The 21,616-nt window shown below is 47.3% G+C and overlaps 1 protein-coding gene and 1 long non-coding RNA gene across 3 annotated transcripts in view; both read left to right on the top strand.

Annotated features, from left to right (window-relative positions):
• Positions 1 to 2,357: 2,357 nt before the first annotated feature.
• LOC146398693 (uncharacterized) overlaps positions 2,358 to 21,616 on the top strand; it is a 50,491-nt gene continuing 31,232 nt past the window's right edge. For both annotated transcript variants that reach the window (XM_084982215.1, XM_084982216.1), the window contains exon 1: positions 2,358 to 7,462. In XM_084982215.1, coding sequence (XP_084838341.1) covers positions 6,752 to 7,462 — 711 coding nt within the window. In that variant the 5' untranslated portion in view covers positions 2,358 to 6,751. The remainder of the gene's footprint in view (positions 7,463 to 21,616) is intronic.
• LOC146398695 (uncharacterized) lies at positions 15,758 to 21,380 on the top strand. Its single transcript, XR_014819819.1, has 2 exons — positions 15,758 to 17,902; positions 17,949 to 21,380. It is a non-coding gene; the product is annotated as an uncharacterized LOC146398695 (long non-coding RNA).

The raw sequence follows: 21,616 nt of genomic DNA, 5'->3' as shown, positions 1-21,616 counted from the left end.
GACTAGGAACCATGACGTTGCGGGTTCAAGCCTCGCTCAGTGGGTTAAGGATCTGGCGTTGCCGTGAGCTGTGGTGTAGGCCAGCAGCTGTAGCTCCAATTTCACCCCTAGCCTGGGAACCTCCATATGCCACGGGTGCGGCCCTAAAAAGAAAAAAAATTTTTTTTTAATAGACCTGTACAAAAAGTATATTCAGAGAAGTGTCCCTTACATGTAAGGGACACTTCATTTCTTTTCTCCTTCTTACCTAGTCTCACTGATCCCTTAAAGGTAACCAAACTTACAAATCTCTGTTTTATCCTTCCTGTGTTTGCTTTTGAACAAACAAGCACAAGCAGATACTAGTACATTTTCTTATTGCTCTTATTTCTCACACAAAGCCAGCATACTTAAGTGACCCTTTTTGCTTTTTTAAAAACAATATATTCTGAAAATCATTTCACATTTGTTGATCTTTATCTTTCTCATCATTTTTATTTTTTTGTCTTTTTAGGGCCACACCTGTAGCACATGCTGGAGGTTCCTGGGCTAGGGGTCAAATTGGAGCTGTAGACACTGGCTATGCCACAGCCACAGCCACACCAGATCTGAGCCGCGTCTGTGACCTACACCACAGCTCACAGCAATGCCAGATCCTTAACCCGCTGAGTGAGGCCATGGGTTGAACCTGTGACTTCATGAATACTAGTCAGATTTGTTTCTTCTGAGCCACAGGAGGAACTCCTCTCATCATTTTTAAAGTTGACTAATATCTCCTTGTGAGTATGTGTCATATTTTCTCAGTCTCCAATATTGACATTTTCCAACGTTCTACTGCTGCAATGAACATGCTGCAATGAATACCCTTGTACATAGTGTTTTCTGGTAGTTTGAGGTATATTTTCAGAGTAAATTCCTAGTAGTGGCACTGCTGGTGCCAAAGGTAAATGCATATATTGTTTTGTTAGACACTGCCAGTTTCCTGTCCATAATAGCTATTAGCATTTTGTACTTCTATCAGCCACATGTGAGTGCCTGTTTCTTTACAGCCTTTCCAATAGTGTATGCTTTATAATTTTTCCCAGCCTGATTGATGACAAATTGTATATCAGTGTAGCGGTTTTTTTTTGGGGGGGGGGCGTTCAGCAGCATACGGAGTTTCCAAGCCAGGGTTCAGATCTAAGCCATAGCTGTGGCAATGATGGACCCTTTAACCCACTGCACTGGGCCAGGGATTGAACCTGCATCCTGGTGATACAGAGACACTACCAATCCTGTTACACCACCAGGGGAACTCCAATACATCAGTGTAGTTTTTGGTGTTTGTTATTTTTTTTTTTTTATTGTCATTTTTAGGGCCACACCCGTGGCATATGGAGGTTCCTAGGCTAGAGGTCTAATTGGAGCTGTAGCTGCGAGCCTATGCCACAGCCACAGCAATGAGGGATCTGAGCTATGTCTGTGACCTACACCACAGCTCCTGGCAACACCAGATCCTTAACCCAGTGAGCGATGCCAGGGATTGAATCTTCGTCCTTCTAATGGCTGCTAGCAGCTTCGTGTCCGCTGAGCCCCAAAGGGAGCTCCTATCAATGTAGTTTTAACTGATACTTATTTTACTACACATGGGGTCAAGCACCTTTTCCTATGTTTATTGATTACTTTATATCTTTTCTGTGGTTTTTTTGATCACGGGTTTTGTCCATTTTCCTATTGGGTGTTTGGTCTGCTTTCCACTTACAATTTAAAAGTCAGCTGGAGAATTTTTAAGGGCCTGCAGTTTGCCAGACCACTGGAAACGGAAATCTAAATGCTTGCTGCTCACAAAATATGGTCTGTGCATCGTAACATCTGCTTGAATCAGGAGTTTGACATCAGTGGGCAGCTGGTTAGAACTGCTGGTTTGGGGCGTCATATCTGAACTTCTCAATCAGAATCTGCATTTTAACAAGATTCCCCAGGTGATTTGCATGCATAATGTTTGAGAAGCCCTGGTCTCAGTGATCTCTTAAAGAGCTCATATTTAATCTCTGCTAGGACCCTCTCCTGAATAAGGTTAAAGTGAAAGAGGGTTATAGTCCTCCTGCTCCATTAACTGTAACATTAAGTGGGATTTGTGAACTTATTAGATTTTAGGTTAATTACATATCTTTCCCCAGAAGGGCTGTGTCTTCTATTTGTTACTTAGTGGAATTTTAAAATGCTTGTTTTCTAAAATTAATCAGCCAACATTTTTAGGAAACAAGCATTATAAGAAGCATTTAGACAATGAAATACAGGATGATAGTTCTTCAAAAAATTAAGCATAATTCTAGGTCTATACCTGAAACAATTGGGAGCAGAGAGGGAACAGATATTTGCATACCCATATTCAGATCAGGATTATTATTTTATTGTTATTTTATAATTATTTACGGTTATTTTCTTCTTCTTATTTTACAATAGCCAAAAGGTGGGAACAACCAAAGTGTCCCCTGGTGGAAGAACTGATAAAGAATGTGATATACATGCACAACGGAATATTGTTCAGCCTTAAAAAAGAAGAAAAATCTGACATATGCTAAGTGAAATAAACTAGACACAAAAGGACAGATATTGTATGATTCCACTTACATGAGGTACTTAGAATAGTCAGATTCATAGAGACGGAGGGTAGAATGGTGGTTGCCAGGTACTGAGGGTAGAAGGAATGAGGAGGTAGAGTTTCAGTTTGGGATGATGAGAAAATCCTGGAGATGAATGGTGGTGATGGCTACGCAACCGTGTGAATATACTTAATACCACTCAACTATACACTCAAAAACAGTTAAGGAGGTCTCGTCGTGGCGCAGTGAAAATGAATCTGACTAGGAACCATGAGATTTCAGGTTGGATCCCTGGCCTCACTCAGTGGGTTAAGGATCCAGTGTTGCTGTGGCTGTGGTGTATTCTGGCAGCTGTAGACCTGATTAGACCCCTGGACTGGGAACCTCCATATGCCTGCAGGTGCAGCCCTAAAAAACAAACACAAAAGTAAACTTCACTTTGTGTATATTTGACCCAAGTAAAAAAACCCAAAGTTTTTTCAACATTAGATTGTAAGAAATTTCAGAATTTTATTATTATAAATGTTGACCCCTAGTAATGCCTTGTATACAACATTTTTTTTTTTTTGGTAAAATAAAGGGTTCAGCTTTCAAAGGAAAAAATGAAGTACACAACTAAAAGATGCTTATTTTATTTTATTTTATTATATTAGGCTGTGGCCACGGCACATGGAAGTTCCCGGGCCAGGGACGGAACCCAAGCCTGAGAAGTGACAACACCAAATCCTTAACGCTAGGCCACCAGGGAACTCTAACATTGCTTATTTAAAAAAAAAAAAAATTCAATCAATACAAAAATAAAAGAATGAAATCTCTCTGCGGATGTTACAAACCACAGGACTGACTGCTTTTTACAGGTTACTTTTTATTTATGCTCAGAACAGATGTGTTCATTCAGGATACACCTGGAAGAGATTTTAAACTAATTATGTGTCATTAAGACAGAGACAAATCCTAAAGCAAACTTAACAAGGAAATGATACAGAAAGAGGTTATCATTAAAACATGGATAATGCTTGAATTATAAACATTTGGCTGTTGTACAGCCATTTACATGCAAATATTCAAAACTGGCTGCAATTATCTCCACTACCTACTAGTTATCACCCACAACAGAAAAGAAAGCTTTCTTCCTACAGTTTTGATAAAACAAAGACAGGGTTACCCCCTCAAGCTAAAATAGATGGGTGTGTCTTCCACCACGCCTTAAAGGCCATCCCTTCCGAGTCCTGGCACCTGGAGCTCATGCTCCTCCTCCTTCAAAAAAGGTGTGACAGCCTCTTTCCAGGAGCTGATGCAGTAAGAACTCAAACAATTCTAGGCCCATTCTGGTGGGGATTAAAAAACCAGGCTTGGTAAGCATAATAGTTTCTAGGAACTGTTGTACCACAATGAAGTACCACACACGGGGTGGCTTAGAACAAGAACATTTATGAGTCTAGAAATCCAAAATTAAGGCATCAGCAGAGCCTTGCTTTCTGCAAAGGCTCCAAGGAAGAATTCTCTTGTTTCATTCAGCTTCCAGGGGTTGCCAGCAATCCTTGGTGTTCCTCGTCTTACAGGTGCATCATTTCAATCTCTGCCTTTGTCACCACAGGCAACATGTGTCTGTGTCTCTTCTCTTCAGGACAGCCATCATATTGGTGCAGTATGACCCCACTCTAATTTGATGATATCTGCAAAGACCTTATTTGCAAATAAGGTCACATGTGCAGGTACTGGGGTTAGGAGTTCAGTGTATCTTTTTGGAGGACACAGTTCAACCCTAAACATCAAGGACCGAGTTTCTGCTCAAATGTAAATAAGAAATGTCCCATCTGTTCAACTTCACCAGGGAGAAAGAGGCTCCGCTCTGGGTTGCTGGGAAAATCAGTCTTCCTGGGCTTAGTTCCCATCTCCGAGCCTCCTTCTCTGTCAGAACTTGTACTTGTTTAGACATTGTCAGTAACTACTGTCAGCACCTTACACATCTCCTCCTGCTTCCTAAATGAAAATCTGCCAATTCTAGAACATAATGAGTGAGTAAGCAAGCACAGGATTTAGGACTCAGAAATGGGTGAATGCTTCACTTTACAGATGTATGTGCTCTTTTCTCTGGCTGAAATTAGGAGGTGGAATTAGGAGTTTTGAGGAACTGTTCACTTTCCAGATAGGTGTGCTTTTTTCTGTGTTCATATATTTCTTAAAGCAAAAAAAGAAAGGAAGAAAAAAGAAATCCCCACAGCATTGTATGCTTCTGTTGTTTTTAATTCAAAAATTAATAATCTAGGAGTTCCCATCGTGGGTCAATAGTAATGAGCCCAATTAGGATCCAAGAGGATGTGGGTTCAATCCCTGGCCTCGCTCAGTGGGTTAAGGATCTGGCATTGCCATGAACTGTGGTGTAGGTTGCAGATGTGGCTTGGATCTGGCGTTGCTGTGGTGTAAGCCAGCAGCTGCAGCTCCAATTTCACCCCAGCCTGGGAACCTCCATATGCCCCAGGTGGCCCTAAAAAGACCAAAAAAAAAAAAAAAATTGATAATCTATTTGCATTCTACAGAAGTAGCTGTGGTTTAGAAAGCCAAGGTAGCATACAGAGGATAAAGATCTGTGCTATCTGGAATTCTTTAGGAGTCAGAAACTCAAAGGGCAAACTTAATTTAGGAATCTCAGACTACCACTTAACACCTGGGGGAAGAATCGAGCTGACATACCTCAAGTAGCTCAGAGGCATAAATGCAGGATGTGCCCAGTCATACCAAACAGCACAAGCTCCCTGTTGAAAACCCCCACCTCAGCCTGTTGGGGTCATCCGGCCCTCCTCTGGGAACAGAAGCAGCCTGGGAACTGTCTAGGCCCCTCCCTCATTTTGCAGTAGAGGAAATGGGTTAGTGTGTAATTGTTTTTATTATCACACATTGCTTGTTTTGTTTATCTTCCAGTCAGGCTCACTTAGTGCTACATCCTGCGTCCCAAGGCACTGGGAAAACAATCCAATCCAGCAAGCACTTATTGAGTGCTGACTGCATGCTTCAACTCCAGGCCTATTATGGGCCATACCTGCCCATTAAGTCCTGAATGGTGGTGTTTTGCTTTCTACACTAGGCTAGTAGTTTTCTCTCTTTAAGATTCCGCTTTAGGCCCATGTTTGCCTTTCTGGTAGGGTGGGCCTCTTTCGGCGCCCACAGCTGCTGAGGCCTCCCCACACTTGGGGAGCAAAGGCGCCAGGAACTCCCCTAAAAGCGAGGGACACACTGCCACCGAGCGCGCTGCGTTAAGCCGACCGGGCAGGTGAGGAGCTGTCTATCAGCAGGCGATGGGCGGAGCCTGCGCATACTCGCCAATCAGCAGAGCCATACTTAAGCCAGACTCCCCGCCCCAGGAACCCGCCCAAACCCAGTGCACTGAGCATGCGCTCCGGGCCTAACGCAAATTCCCCCCTCCCTGCGCGCCTTCCCCGCGGCGGGGTCAGTTAGGCTGCTCCGTGTTTCCTCGGAAAAGAGGAGGAAAGCAGCAAGGGAGGAGGGGACCCATTAGAGACAGGGAAGCCGGAAAGGCGGTGTGAGGAACAAGTTCCTCGGAGTCGTGGCTGTAGCTAGCAGCCGCCCTCTCCTGGGTCACGTAGGCCTCGCAGGCCGGCGCGGCTGGGTTTCCCCGGCTCCGAGCCCAGCGGTCCGGCCCGGCCCGGCCGCGGCAGATGCGCACGTCTTGTCACCTCGGCCCCTTGCAGGTTACTGTCCTCAGTTTCTAGAGGAGCTGGGCGAGGCTCAGAAGTTTCGATGGTGACGCAGCAGCTTGTCCCTGCGGGCTGGGGTCTGTCTGCGTGACTCATCTCCGCTCGCAGAGGCTTCCGACCGTTTGCGCGACGCCTCTGGGGGCAGAATGGTGTTTTCTGGCGAAGAAGCGCCACCACGAGTGCGCGGCGCTCCACGCCGGGTCCCAGGCAGCGGCGCCCCGTTCCGCACGGCCGCGGCTTCCGAACCGCTCTGTGCTCTCTGGGTGCCGCATAAAGGCCACCTTCCTGGAACCTCCGTCCCCTCAGGCCCCAGGGAGCTGGGGTGCCGCCGAGCCCGGGCCCCGCCAGTGACCGCGGCGTGCCCAGGCTGCTGGGATTCCGCGGGCAGGGGACCCGGGGTCCAGCTGCACAGGCGCCAGTTCCCAGGACTTGGCCCCGCAACAGCCCCAGGTTGCGCGCCTCCCCGGCCGCATGCGCGGCCCTCGTCTCAGGCTTTCGGACGTGCGGCCTGGGGAGCAGTCGCACGGCGGAGGAAGCCCACCCCAGGGTGCCCACCTGCCCCTGCCCAGGGATCCACGGTGCCCGCGAGCGGCCGCCTTCTTCCCGCGCCGGGCCCCACTAGCCAAGGGACCTGCCGGGCCCGCCGTCCCGCCGCGCCGGCCCCTCCTCCGCCCGCCCCGCCCCGCGCCGCGCCGGACACCCCGCCCCGAGGAGGCGGCCCGGCGAGCGGCTGCCGAGGGAGGCTGGTGGCATGGGGGAACCGCGGCCGCCGCCGCCGCCACACGCACGGTCGCCCCTAGCGAGCCCGGGCGCTGCTCGGAGCGCGGGGGACCGCGGACGCCGAGGGGGGCGGCTCGGGGCGTGACACCGAGCAGAGGGCGCGGCCCGGGCTGCGCCGCCCGGACGCGCGGCGAGCGGCGGGGGGAGCAGGCGGGCGGCGGCGCCGGGAGCCGCGGGCGGGCCGGGCCGGGCCGAGCGCCGAGGGCGCACCTGGCGGCGGCGCGGCCCGGCGGGACTGCGGGAGCAGCAGGCGCGGCGGCGGTGGTGGCGAAGATGTCGCAGCCGCCGCTGCCCCCCGCCTCGGCGGAGACTCGGAAGTTCACCCGGGCGCTGAGTAAGCCGGGCACGGCGGCCGAGCTGCGGCAGAGCGTGTCGGAGGTGGTGCGCGGCTCGGTGCTCCTGGTGAGTGCGGGACCACGGAGGGAGGCGGGCGGGCGGGCGGGCGGTCGCCTCCTTCACGCGCCTTTAAGTCGGTCCGGCCGAGGCAGAGCTGCCGACCCGGCTGGGTCTGCAGGATTAAGAGGTGATGGGGAAGGAGGGGGTGTTGGACAGGGCAGAAGGGAAGGTCCTGGAGGGCCAGCAACTTCCAGACCCCTACCTTGCGCCCAGGGATCCTCTCCCCGCTGCTGCCCCTTCCCTCCAGGGAAATTTCCTGGGAGATCGCCATCTGCCTCGTCTCCCCGCAACCCCCAAGTTTACTACCTCTGACAACTGAGAGATGATTCTCTCCTTTCCCCCTCCCCTCCCACGGCCCCCTTCTCCCTTATTCTGGAGGGACTTGGCATCTGTGGCCCGGAGGGGCTCAGGAGAGTGGATGTGGGGGACGGGGGGCTTCCTCTTCCAGTCCGTCACCCAGGGTGGGAGATGGCCCTGCGGACCCTTGGGTGGGCTAAGCTCCACAAGGGAAGGGATTCCGCATCCTTTCCGCTTCCTCCCCCAGCCGGCATCCTGAGATTTGGTCACCTCCGATGAAAGGTTGGTGAAGGGGCTTGATAGCCTTTGGGGACTAGAGCACTGGTGCATATTACTACGAAGTTTGGGGATTTGGGGCAAGTAGCCCTGAGATTAATCCGGTCAGAACAGAACGTCTTTTGAGAATAGGCCTCTGGGTGTGAGGAAGATAAAGTTTTAAATCAACTTTTCCACTGCTGGGACTGGTCCTGCTATATTTGGAAAAGCAGTGCACCCGGATCCCTGGGATGGTGCGGAGAGAGGAGATGTTGGAGCAGCAGCGTGCTCTCCTGGGCAGCTGGAAACTTTTAGCAGCTCCTTGCTTTGGCTCTGGCATTTGTTTTCTTGAAAGGGGCTTGTTTGTGGGTGGGTGACTTGTGCTTGTCGGAACCATGCAGGAAGCTGGGCCTTAGAGGTGAACCTCTGGGCTTTGTGGGGGTATTGACCGTGTGCAGAGCTAGGTCCTGTAGGACAGGGCCTAGCTCGTCTCTTTGGTGGTGGATAGATGCTCTTCTTGGGCAGACACGGAATGACATGACTTACGTTTGTGGAGATTGGAGAGGAAGCTTCACTGATTTCTGTAGCCAGTGGGCTATTTAATTTTTCTCTCAATAGCTCCGCACACTCACTCTAGATTCCTCAAACTCCAGTTTGTTCAGTATTAAGGGCTTTTAATTTTTCTGCTTTTACTGAAGTTTGTCATTTGATGGTAAGAAGTAGAGCACGAATTGAGACTAGACCAAAACCTGGGATCCCTTCCGTAACCTGAGCTAACCACAGCTGCCTTGGCTTAAGTAGCATGTTCTGCATCTTCCTGACTTTTGCAAGTGTGAGTATATTTAGGACAAAGCCCACAAACATCTGTGGCATCTTTTTTGTTCCGAAAGGAAACTTAGTTCTTTTCACTGGGGGCACTGTCCTCATTAGAGATATGAGGCAAAAGGAATAAATAAGACGTATGGCCGTGACATGATGTGGACAGACTCGGCCTGGAGAGGAGGTGCTGGTTTAATAGACAATTAGGGTGAGCACAACCCTGCTCATTAATGATGTGCAACAGTCCTTGAATTCAGCAGCCTTCTGTTGGACGCCGGCCCACTGATGGCCTGGTAGTGTCCATTCTCGTGTGTGACACACTGCTCTGTTTTACCTCATGACACTTTAATAGTACAGCTGTTTTCCCCGGACACCTTTAAGCGTGAATAGCCAGAAGTTTCGCTGGTGTCTCAATCCTTTGTGTTGTTGTCTGTCTGTGGTCACTAGTCTGATGACACTCGTGATAAAACAAACACAAAATGCAGGTGAGTAGGTGGGCCTCCTCGGGTGCTCCCCGGCTGAATGGGAAATGTATCGCAGTGGTTCTCTATTGCAGATGGAGGAATATGGAATAGCTTACAGATGCTAAAAATTACCTGTCAAGCTCACCCCCCCCCCTCACTTCCTGCCAGGTCCTCTGCCACTGCCTGCTGCTTCTTGCTGCTCCACAGTGTCTGCCAGGAAGCCACAGCAGGTGCACCTGTCTTGGCCTTGTTCTAGGAGAGCTAAGAAGGCACCCCTAATGCTTGCAGGAGGCAGAGCAGAGCCAGGGTTTTGGGGACTGTGGTCCGCTGACCCATGCTCGGATGGAAGTCTGTGACAACCTGGGTCAGTGCTAGTACAGTGCCTACCCCCTAGGAAAGGCACAAGAAATATTCTTATCTACCTGGCTAATAAAGCAGTCCTATAGATGGACCAAGAAACAAACAGGGTATGGATTTAACTAGCTTTTCTCATGGGTCTCGTATTGAGGAATGGCTGTAACTGAGATCAGAAACAACAGAATTAAATAGTTCAGTGGGTAATAAAGGCTGCCACTTAAAAATGAACTTTAAAATGTAAAAGTGAGATGTCCTAAATTTTTTATTGTTTGGTAGCCTCCTTTCTCATAAGCTTAGGTTTGTGGGCCTTTAAAAATGATATTGTATTAATTTGTTTGAAAACCTTGAAAATAAACATACAGAAAAGTGGAGAGACTGCCACAATGCACCCTCATAATCCATCACGCAGATTCAGTAATTTTTCGAGATGTTGCTGAACTTCCTTTAACTGTCTCCCCAACCTCCCTTGTGTAATTTTTGTTAAAAATTGGGATGTTTTCTTATATAACTCGAGTGCCATTATGTTAAAGATAGCAACAATCTGTTGATAAACTATTCAGATTTCCCAGATTGCTTCAGAGGCTGCTTTGATTGGTAGTTTGTTCTCATCAGGATCCTAGCAAGTTTTGTCGGCTTTTTAAAATGTGGTTCACTCTTTCACGAGCCTTAGAATTTTGAATGATGGAGTGAACCCTCCCTGGGGTCAGGAGCCTTGCATTTTAACCTTAGAGGCTTAGTCGTGCAGAGCACGGGCTCTGAAGTCAGAGCAGCTGCGTTGTAATTCCACCTCTACCCTTTACCAGCTGTGCAGTCTTGGGCGTGTGACTTAGCCTTGGTGTGCCTGGGTTTCCTCATCTGTAGAGTACAGACAGTAATCGTACTTACCTTACAGGGTTGTTGGGAGGATTAAATGAGCACTAGAAGGAAAGCTTTTAGGCAGTGCCCGGCCTGTATTCTACTAGCTACAGATCACCCTGGGCTGTTGTTTGGCTTCTCTGAACCTCAGGGGTCCTGTTTTGTTAAATAGGCGCTCTCAACTGCCCTGGAGTCCCTTTTCCTACCAACAGGCTTCAATTCTAAGCTGCTTTGATATGAGGAGGAGAGTTACAGCTAGTAGTATTTCTAACTGTAGGAAGGGTAGCTGATGATTTTGGGCAATGAAGGAAGAGTCCTCACAATTCCAGAATTAGCTTTCAGAATTAGATTGAGAATAGTCAGAAAGGCAGCCTGTTCAAAGGATAAGCAAGTTCAGAAGACAAACCAAAAACCAAAAAAACAAAAACAAAAAAACGAAAACCCACCTAGAAATAATTGCCTGAGCAGGGCTGAGTTTTGGTTGGGCCTTTCAGATGTCAGGCTCTACTGGCGTTTACCAGCAAGGCCTAAAGACAGCCTTCCTCTGGAAGACCTGGGTCAAGCTTGGCCCCACTGTGCCTGGCTGTTGATGCCCGGTCCCCTGGCTGCCGGCTTCCTTGCTGATCTTATCTCAGTCGTCAAGCCCCTGCTGGCGACCCCAGTTCACAGCCATGGGGGAGCCTGCAGTATGGAATGAAATGAAACCAAGTCAGGCCGTCACTGAATTTTCCTTTGTGTGACTGGAGGGTGATGGACAGAGGTGGGGGCTGACAGCCTCCCGGGGGGGGGGGGGGCGCGCTTGGGCCCCCCTCACCCTCCCAGTTCAGTCAGCCCGAGATTCCAGTGGGCTCTGAGGTCACCTGAGACCCGAGAGGAGGTGTTCTTTGAAATCCTCAGGTAACGTAAAACCTCATTTTGGCTGTAGTTTTAAATCAGATAGGATCAGATAGGATCGTACCTCGGTAACCGAACTGGCCTGAGCTTCACCTCCCTTGTCTGTCTCCACCGTCTGCTGGAGTCCTAACTGCAGAAACACCCCAGAATGCAGGAAGCAGGGCGGAGGCCCCGCTCCAAAGAGATAATCAGCAGCAGGTTCCATTTCTTTGGTTTCTGGTTCGTTTGGGTATTGGGAGGCAAGAGGACCTTAGCGATGGCTTGCGAAGGGAGGGCAGCAGTTGTGAAATCTTCATCCACGTTCGTGGAGGGCCTGCTCTGTGCTGGGCCGGTTCGCTGGGTGCTGAGGCTCCGCTGCTGTGTTCGGGCAGGCCCTTGCCCTGAAGGGTTTAGGAACCAAATAGGTGGACAGGTCGGTCCTCTGCAGCCAGAGGACCGTATGAAGGAGCGCGTAAAAAGTCCAGACGTCTCGTCCGGAGGGCAGAGGAGGAGGGTGACCTAACAGAGATCGGATGTACTAGGGGAAGGGTTGGTGAAGAACTGAACTGGACCCGAAGGTGCAGCGATAAGGGCGACTTTTTTCCCCCGGAAAAGAATGAGAGAGATGGAACAAGTGCGTAGAAGCCCCGGGTAGGCCAAGAAGGAGCAGAGCAGCCTGGGCAGAGAGGGCTGCCTCTTAGGAGGAAGGGAGAGAAATACAGTTGCTGATTGGGGGAACAACTCCATGACTCGCACCAAAACGTAGATGTTGCTCTTGTCTTTTTGAAGCCTATTTTAGGAAAGAGGTTCAAACCAGCCCATAAGCATGTGCTTCTTAGAGAGCTCTTCCCCTGAGTGTAATCTTAGCGGGTAAATAATACGGCAGTTTGGTGTCAGCTGCCTGAGGACGTGAAGAGTAGTCTAGAACCGAGCGAATAGGCCTCTGTGAGTGTCAGCATTTAGGGTGTCATGCAGGCAGTAGCCACATGGGGTAAATGACACTACAAAAAGGATTGGGGCCCCCCCTTATATCACACACTGAAATAAGTTTTAACTAAATGTAAGAGTCACATGTAAAGTAAATCAAAGAAACAGTGTGCAGCTTGGGTGAATAATCATGTAAGGGTGGAGAGGGGTTTTTTAAAGGATCTCTTAAAGTAAAGGGAAAAACCGGTTTGGGCTTAGGAGGTGAGCTGCGGCCTTTCCATTGATGAGATGAGTGAGGACTTTGATCAAGTCTCTTCATCTAAGCTTTGGTTTGCTCATCTGAGAATTGGGATTATTAAGTATTGTAAGTATTATTATTATTTGCTGCACCCATGGCATGTGGAAGTTCCTGGGCCAGGGATTGAACCTGTGCCGCAGTAGTGACCTGAGCTGCTGCAGTGACAAGGCCAGGTCCAAGGGAACTCCAGGAATTATTATCCTAGGAGTTTTAAAAATAAAGACCAAATAAGATATGTTAAGGTACTTAATAGTAAGTGCTTAACAAGGCAAACTCATGTTAATAAAAGAAAAGATTGATTGTCTTAATTATGTCTGGTGCCTGCATTTATTAAGCACTTACTGTGTCCTAGGATATATGTTAGGACTTTACTCGGGGGAGGTTCAGTCACCTCAAGGTCACAAGGCTTATAGAAGTGGGGAATCTGTGTCTGGAACCTGAGCACTGTGGCTTCAGACCCCGTATTCCTGACCACCCTGTCTACTGCCTCTCTTTACAAGTTCTCAGACCCCTTGTATGTCACGACTACCATAAATTTAAAAGTCAAATAATAAGCTTAGAAACAGTATTTGTCCCCTCTATATATCTATATCTCAGTCATAGTGTTAAATTGTAAAAATGCATTGAGAGGAGTTCCCTGGTGGTGCAGCAGGTTAAGGATCTGGTGTTTGTCACTGAGTGTCCGGGGTCCAATCCCCGGCCCAGGAACTTGCACATGTCATGGGCATGGCCAAAATAAATAAATAAATATATTTTTTGTCTTTTGTCTTTTTAGGACCGCACCAGCGGCGTATGGAGGTTCCCAGGGTAGGGGTCTAGTCAGAGCTGTAGCTGCTGGCCTACACCACAGCCATAGCAATGCCAGATCCGAGCCGCATCTGCAGCCTATACCGCAGCTCATGGCAACGCCAGATCGCTAACCCATTGAGCGAGGCCAGGGATCGAACCTGTAACCTCGTGGTTCCTAGTCAAATTCGTTTCCGCTGTGCCATGATGGGAACGCTAATAAAAAATATATTGAGAGTTCTTAAGAATCCATTAAAAAAAGAAAAATACTCCAGGAGAAAAATGGGAAAGGACATTAATAGACAATTCCTCAAAGAAAGGAATACAATTAGCCACTAAAGAACAGGATAAAAAATGTACAGCCTTGCTGATAATTAAAGAAACATTAATTAGAGCAGGCTGCCCTTTTTGCCTGATAAATTTACAAATTCGCAGAGATAGGAACGATTTTGCAAGGATGGGGTGAACAAGGGACTTGTTTTCAGGGTTACCCCACTCCACAACTCCAAGGGCCCCACGTGGGTGGCATTTTATGAGAATGATCTCTCTTGGGTTTTGTGGCGTGGTGAACGGTGTGACTTTTTGCAGCGAGGCTGTATGTATCAAGCACTTCAGCCTCCTTTGGCTCAGTACTTCCGGTTGCAGGAATTCCCCCCAGGGAATAAACTGAAATGTGCAGAAAGGCAGCACCTGTAGTCTCAGTGCTGATGGTTAGGGCAGCTGCACACTGTCTGAAGGTCTGAAGAGACGTCAGCATGAATTACGGACGTCGTTACGTTTAGTTTTCGAAGAATTGGGGTAGAGGGAATTGTCCCCTCAGAGTGCTGGAAGGCACTGAGGCTTGTGACTGAGTTCAGCGGCCTGGGTTCTGGTACCCTTTAATGCCAACCGCTGTGTGCCCTTGGGTTGTGCTCTGGCAGTCTGGCCTCTGCCCTTGGTGTGGCTTGGCCTCTCAGCCCTCACCCCTTGGACTTGTCGTCTGAGCACTGGGGGCCACTCGGCACCCCTCTCGCTCTTTCTCTGGTTCTCCTCCTCCTCCGCCGTCGTCTTCACTCTGCCCCCTTCACTCTGTCCCCTTGCTGCATCCCCACCACCCAGGGCCGTGCCTTCAGAGTCCCGTCTCCACTTGGGCGCCTGACACCTCATCGCTGCCCTTCCCTCTTCAGGGAGCTCACGCCTTCACTGCAAGCTCCCAATCTTTATCTCAGTTTTGATTTTTCCACCCCGCTCAGACCTGCTTTTCCACAAACTTGCCTGACACGTATGCTTGGCTGTCCTCCCAGTCCCTTAAGCTGAGTGTCTATGAAACATAAATTGTCCCTTCTCATCCCAAGCCAGCCTTCCTTTTTGCCTCCTTGTTTTCTTTGGTAAGAGGCATCATTTCATGGTCACCAGCTCTGAAATCTCTACTTCCTTCTTTGTTTCTTCAGTTCATCTCCTTCTGCCTTCCTCGTTCTAGCCTCACTGCATCCATCATGTTCTCTTTCTGCATCAGTCAGTGTGGGCTAACAGCTCCCGCATCTCAGTGGTTTGAAACAGAACGTTTACTTCTCTCTCATGGCGCCTTTCCAGTGAGGGTGGCTGGGGACCGTGTTGCCCACATCCTGGGACCCGGGTTGTCGGGACAGCCACTGTCTTGGATGTGGTGGGTTCTTGGGCCAGGAAAAAGTGTGGGAACTCCCTCACAGGCTCTTGGGTTTCCACCCAGTCCCTCTGCTTACGTTGTGTTGGCCAAAGCCAGTTACGTGGCCCCACTTAACTCCGAAGGGCAGGGAGGTACAGTCCTGTCTGGATGCCTGGAAGGAGAGCCCAAATCTGTGGTGAGCAGGGCTCAGGCTGCTGCTCCTGCCAGCTCCTTCCCTCCTCCCGCCCCTGACATGGTCTCTGTAGCAGGAGCGGCTCCCATCTCGTCTCTGCTTCCTTTCTTACTCCAACCTTAAGACTTCGATTCTGCATCCTTAACACACCAGTGCCCCCCACTGCCCTTGGAACAGAGGCTTCTTCCCTTGGACTGCAAGGCACTTTCCTTATTAGGCACCACCCTTTGACGGCTCACCAGCCCAGCTTTTCCATCTTCCAGATGCCCGGCTCTCTCATACCCCAGGGCCTTGGCAGGAGCTGTTGCCTCTGCCTGGGATAATAATCACCGCCTCGTCGGCCAGGCCACTCCTCTTGGTCTTTGGAACTGTGCTTGCAGGTCCTTGCCTCCCAGAGGCCTTGCCTATAGCCACCCAAACTGAAATGGACCGAGCTTGTTCTCCTTTGCACCCCTTAGCAGTTGTTTGTTTCACAACTAGTTCCCTCGCTGGACTGTCGGTTCACCATGGTTTCCACAGTACGGGGCACATAGCAGGAGCTCAATAAATACATGTATTTTTTTTTTTTTTTTTTTTTTTTTTTTTTTTGGTGATTGAAAGACTCCCGAGGTCTCTGCATCAGACACGTTTTATTTTTAAATCTTTTTTTGATTCTCCATTGCCGCTACCTTCTCTCCCCTGCAGCCATTTCTATTCGTTCTAGCCTATATCTCTCTGCCAGGTTAATTTTCCTAACACGCAGATTCCTTTGTGTCTTTAGTTTCCCATTGCCACCTGAGAGATTGAATGGTACTCCTGTAAGACAGCATCACTTTGGGGCTGTCACCTTGTCTGCTTTAGTTTAGAAAAAGCAGGTTGTTAGTAAATCTGCATCATCTTTGCATAGTTTTTGAAAACAGCTGTGCATTTTGATACAAGTAGGATTCATTTCCTTTTTTAGGACATTTTGCTTTCAGCAGCTCTGTTGAACTCCAGTGTGTAAAAGAATGTAGTGATCTAAGTCTTAGGTTAGGTATTTAGTAACTCATTTATCGAAGAACAAAACACAATAAAACAAAAACACAGATAATAAAAATCACTGGACGTGCTCTTCATTCACTTGAACCGTGAGGTTTGCAAACCATCAAGAAGTCCTTAGGTGGTGAAGTTGTTTCTGTTTCTTCTACGTCTTTGTCACATCTTCTCTAATGGATCCTTGAATCCTTATCAGCAAATTGATGGCAAGGAGGCTTACTATTACTCGCTGATCAGAACTCTGCAGTGCCAAACGGTTTGCTGGAACATCCCTGTCCCCACTTTCTTTGAAGTTGGCAGGGACAAATACAAATGAGATAGTGTTGAGCAGGCTGGCCAGGTCAGTGCATGTGTTGGAGACATGCCCCTTTATTTATTACAGATGAACATTCAACAAATGTTCATCTGAAAGGGAATCTGAAAGCACATGTTAACGGAGCCCAGGGTCTCCACTGACTACATGGAGTTTATTCTCCAACTCATATACTTAGAGATTCATGTACTCTGTTTTCATACATTTTGTCTTAACAGGAAATACACGTGTCATGTGGATCTAGACATATTCTCATGAAAGTTGTCTACCATAAGTTAAAAAATTATAAACAGTATATACAGAATGTTGATTTTTCAAAAAAAGTATAAGCACGATTTTGGTGATGAAAAAGTTTTATGGTATTACAGATGCTGTAATACATTATTCTCTTGCTTCAGGGAGAAGTTAAATATTAGATGTGTAGTCTCTGAGTTCTAGAACATAGAAAATAGCATGGTATAACCAAGTTTCTGTTCCTAGGGGGGTAGTTCTGTTAGGAGTGGCAGCAGGATGCAGTGGGTAGGAAACTGGGCTCAGGAGATGCTAAACTGAGCTCTTCAGAGGCAGCTCTGCTTTCTTAGTCTCTTCATCCCAAGAATGGACATCAGACTAGCACTTACCCTGTAGCTGTTTATGGTGATGAAGTGAGCAGATGCATGTAAAGCACGTGGAATAGGGCCTGGCCCATAGAAAATACCAGTGAGCACAAGCCTTTGTGATTTATGAGGGCATCCTGAAGGAGTATCATGTAACTCTTGAAAGCGTTGCTTGTGGAGAGCTTATGAGAAATGATAATGTCGGGTGGGAAAGCAGCCCATGGAAATACGTATGTCACGGTTTTGTAAGAACCTGTGTGTGAGAAGATGTGAGTACCCGAAAAGGGACTATGATTTGTACTTTATATATGCAAATTTTCCCTAATTGTTTCACTCTCATAAATGAATAGATAGTAACCTACCAAGAAAAAGAAAACATAATGGAGAGAGGAGGGACATTTTGGTGCTTCACGTACGACATTCAAGTTAATACTCTTTGAAAACCGCACTTGTACGTCTTAGTGCTTGTACAGGTGGGCATCTTCGTGTCAGCTGTGTTCCTGGAGGAAGATGTTCCCATGCATCGTGGCAGCAAAAAACATGGTCAACCATTTAAGAGTCCTGTATTGAATGCTCACAGAGGAAGGAAGCCCAAGAGGAATAATGAAACCTTGAGTTTGAAAATTCTATAAAGTTGTTTCAAAAAAGCATCTTGCGGAGTTCCCATTGTGGTGCAGCGGAAGCAAATCTCACAAGTATCCATGGGGATGTGGGTTCGATCCCTGGCCTCACTTAGTGGGTTGAGGACCCAGCATTGCCATGATCTGTGGTGTAGGTCAAAGACGCGGCTTGGATCTGGCATTGCTGTGGCTGTGGTGTAGGCCGGCAGCTGTAGCTCCAATTGGACCCCTAACCTGGGAACTCCCGTATGCCACGGATACAGCCCTGAAAAAGAAAAAAAAAAAAGTCAAAAAAAAAAAAAATCTTGCTTGAGCCTCTGGAAAATCTTGCTAGATAGGCAGGGATGGTTTTTCGTTTTTGTTTTTTTAAATTTCTGGTTTTTGGGGAGGGATTTCTCTGAACACAGGAGAAATCAAATGACTTGTTTAAGGTCACCTGGTTGCTATTTAACATTTTTCCTTTATAAGATGGCAAGCATTGTCAAAAAGATATAATCTTAAAATTTGAGTTTGTTAGAAACTTTTAAATGGTTACCCTGAATCATTACATGCCTTTCTGGAAAGTACCATGAATTCTCTGGGTTGATAGAAATTTGTGATGTGGAAATGAAATCATCCTGTTTTGGAGGTGAAAGGTATCTTTAGAGGTCATCTGGTCCAGCTTCCTAATTTTACAGATGAGGAGGATAAGGTTTACTGTGGTTAATCGATTTGTCTATGGTCATACAGCTAGTTAGTGTTATAGACAAGAACAAAATCTAGTTTACTGACTCATGGGCCAATGTATTTTCCACTGACCGTAGGAAATAATTGAATTTGTTTTGTTTACTCTTGTGTTTCATCAAGTATCTTTATAGACCATGGTAATCGGATAATATCAGAGTATGACAGATCTATTTGCACCACGGACCTCTTCCCTGCTTATATATTTCCTTAGTGCTAGGCCGTTTTGTAGGACATTCATTTTTCCATAAGCCGAGACATGAATTCTACATTTCTGTTTAAGGACAGAGAGAAATAAATAAAAAGCAGGAATTTACAAGATTAAACTGAAAAAGAGCTCATGGAGTTCCCGTTGTGGCTCAGCAGTAACAAGCCTGACTAGCATCCATGAGGATGTGCTTTCAATCCCTGGCCCTGCTCAGTGGGTTGAGGATTCGGCATTGCCATGAGCTGTGGTGCGGGTCAAGGACATGGCTTAAATCTGGCGTTGCTATGGCTGTGGTGTAGTTCCAGTTCGATCCCTAGCCTCCTGGGAACCTCCATATGCCGAGGGTGTGGCTCTGAATTAAGAAAAAGTAAAAATAGAAAAGGTCTCCCTCTACTGCGATTAAAAAAATAAACTTATTGAAGAAGGAAGAATGAATTTAGTAGTCAAATAATGTTATTTAAGGCATGGAAATCATGGTTTTATGTATACTTTGGTTAAAATGATTATGTGGCTTGAGAAAAAAATCTTCCTGGGCCTATAAACTTAAAGTTCTTTGATGTAGAATAAACTCTGTTAATCTAGGCCGTTTTACCTTTCAGGCTGCTTTGCCTTGGCTAAAATAAATACTCAGCTCTAAATGGCAGTTTGTTCAAATTGTATCATTACAGAAAGAGTTGCATTTCTAAGATTGTTTAGAGAATTTATTTAATCTGTCATTCTAACGTATTGCTGTTTTCTTAAGTAGAAAGCAGAGTTCCTATGGCGATAGCAGAGGTGCCATAATATTTATAGTATATTAAATTCATTTATAAACCATTACACCAGTTAGAATTTACAGGATACGTAATCTCTGAGGTTAGCTTTTTTCTTCCCAAGCTTTCAATATGTTCACTTAGCCATTTTAAGTTTCTTTATTCTTCAGAGATAACCTCCTGAGAGAATGTTATTTTTTCCCAGAATATCAGAAATAACTGCTGTTTTATGATTTTTTTAAATTTTGAAATGGAAGAATGTGTTTGCTGATTTCTTTGGAGGTGATTTTGTGAAAAATCAATGAATGTATCAAATTCTTAAAGGGACTTAAAGACACTTAAAACTGAGAGAGGCAAAGATGCTGACACAGCTCTAGTTTCTCTTGGAAGAATTAGTGTATTGGGCATAGTTCCTGGAGGCCCACAGAGGGGATGGTGGGGCTGGGCTCCTTTGGTGGACGTGGTGTGGGGGCCCATTTGAGGAAGAGCATTTCAGAATAGCTTCCAGAATTTGAGAGAGTCACAGATAGCTTTTTCAGTTGTTGGCAACTGTCAAGAAGATTGCTGATGTCTTTCCTTACAACTTGGGGTTTTGGTGTCTTTAGGTCGCCCCCACTCTGTGAAGCAAGCCCCAAACCACCGCACCCCACAGTCTCCCAGCATAGTCCTTCTACTTCCTGTCAGGGCATCTGGGTTCTACCTGTGATGCCTGCTCCTCTGTGGACTTGGCCTTGGGTCACGTGCACAGTGGGGGAGACGCTGACCAGCCTACAGCAGATTTAAGCTGCCTCTTTCAGACCAGACGTTTTGCTCTGGAGCCCGGCCTGGGGCAACCCGCGGAGCCCCTTTCCATCAGAGGTGACCTTCGGGAGGGCGGGCGGGCCCAGGGCCAGATGGAGCCCAGTCTTCTCTGCCCCAGGCTTCCGCCTTGATTCTCTCCGTTGCTCTCAGGCAGGGTCACTTGCCTTGGAGCCTCCTGAGGATTCCGGGTCCTCCTGTCTTTCTTTTGGTCAGGATCTTAGTAGATCTTGAGGCATTTCTGGGTTCTTAACAATGACATTAGCAGACAGAAGTGCTGTGTTGTTACGATTTTTTAAGCTCTTGCGCTTCAGTGTTCAGTGGATCCCCAGTTGTCGCTGGCGTCTGTTTACTCAGTAGATACTAAAGGATAAACATCTGCTCAAGACCCAGACCTTGCCCTCAAGGAGGATGCAGTCTAGAGGCAAAAGGAGCGCAGACACCACCCAGGGAGCCTCGGGGTTTGGGCGTCCTCTCCCTCTTTGCTGTTTCTCAGCCTGGGAGGAAGAAAGAGGGTTGTGACCAGTGCAGGTGGATCATAGGGAGCTGCTGAGAGCGCAGTCGGCTTTCTGGGAAGCAGACACGTACAGGGGCCTCCACATCCATGACTCTGCTTTCCTGAGTCCCAGAAAACGTGACGCTCCACCTGCATGTTCAGTGTAGGAGCAGTGTTCATAGAATGTTTCTCTCCTGAGGATGTGAGTAGAGACAGAGAAAGCGCAAATCGTTGATAAGGGTGTGATGGGAATCCAGGGTCAGGCTCAAAGGCTAGAGCGGGAGGAGGGCTTTTTATTTTGATGATGATGTTGCTGTTAACATCCTAAAGGGCCCTAAAATTAAGATTTTTTTTTGCGATGCCCAAGTAATTTACCTTGCCAGCTAGGGAGAACAGATTGGGTATTTAAGAGACTGATTTCTCTTGGCATCTAGAATATGTTCTGAGAGGCAAAGACCCTCAATATGTAGGGATTTGGATTTTGATCATGTCCTTAATTAGTCCTAGAAGCCATATGAAACTTACGTTAAATCATATACCATCATAGTGACATGTTAAATTTGTGTTAAATAATGTAGTATATTACTGTGGTTATTTATATGCTATAGTTGAGGATGTAAGAACTCTAAAACCTCCGCTTTCTTCAGAATTGAAAATGAAAGCAACTTTTGTGGGGCTTCAGATTAAAAATAATCTGAGTTGATTGTGAGACCTGTGCATGAAGAGAAAATTCAGTATTTTATGCAAAATCATCAGTGACTTTAAGCTCTGTGGAACGCAGATTTGCATGGTGCTGTTGCCTGGGTTTTTAGTGATTGTAAAAGATACAGAGTGCTTGGGAACCTGGGAACTTCCATATGCCGTGGGAGCGGCCCAAGAAAAGGCAAAAAGA

This window comes from Sus scrofa, chromosome 11 (assembly GCF_054392235.1).
Source record: "Sus scrofa isolate SSC_HxYL_T2T_F1_AM1 chromosome 11, Sscrofa_HxYL_maternal_Yorkshire_Landrace_v2.0, whole genome shotgun sequence".
NCBI classification, from domain to species: domain Eukaryota; kingdom Metazoa; phylum Chordata; class Mammalia; order Artiodactyla; family Suidae; genus Sus; species Sus scrofa.
Note: the sequence above shows the minus strand (reverse complement) of the source record. Positions and strands in the feature narration are given on the sequence as shown.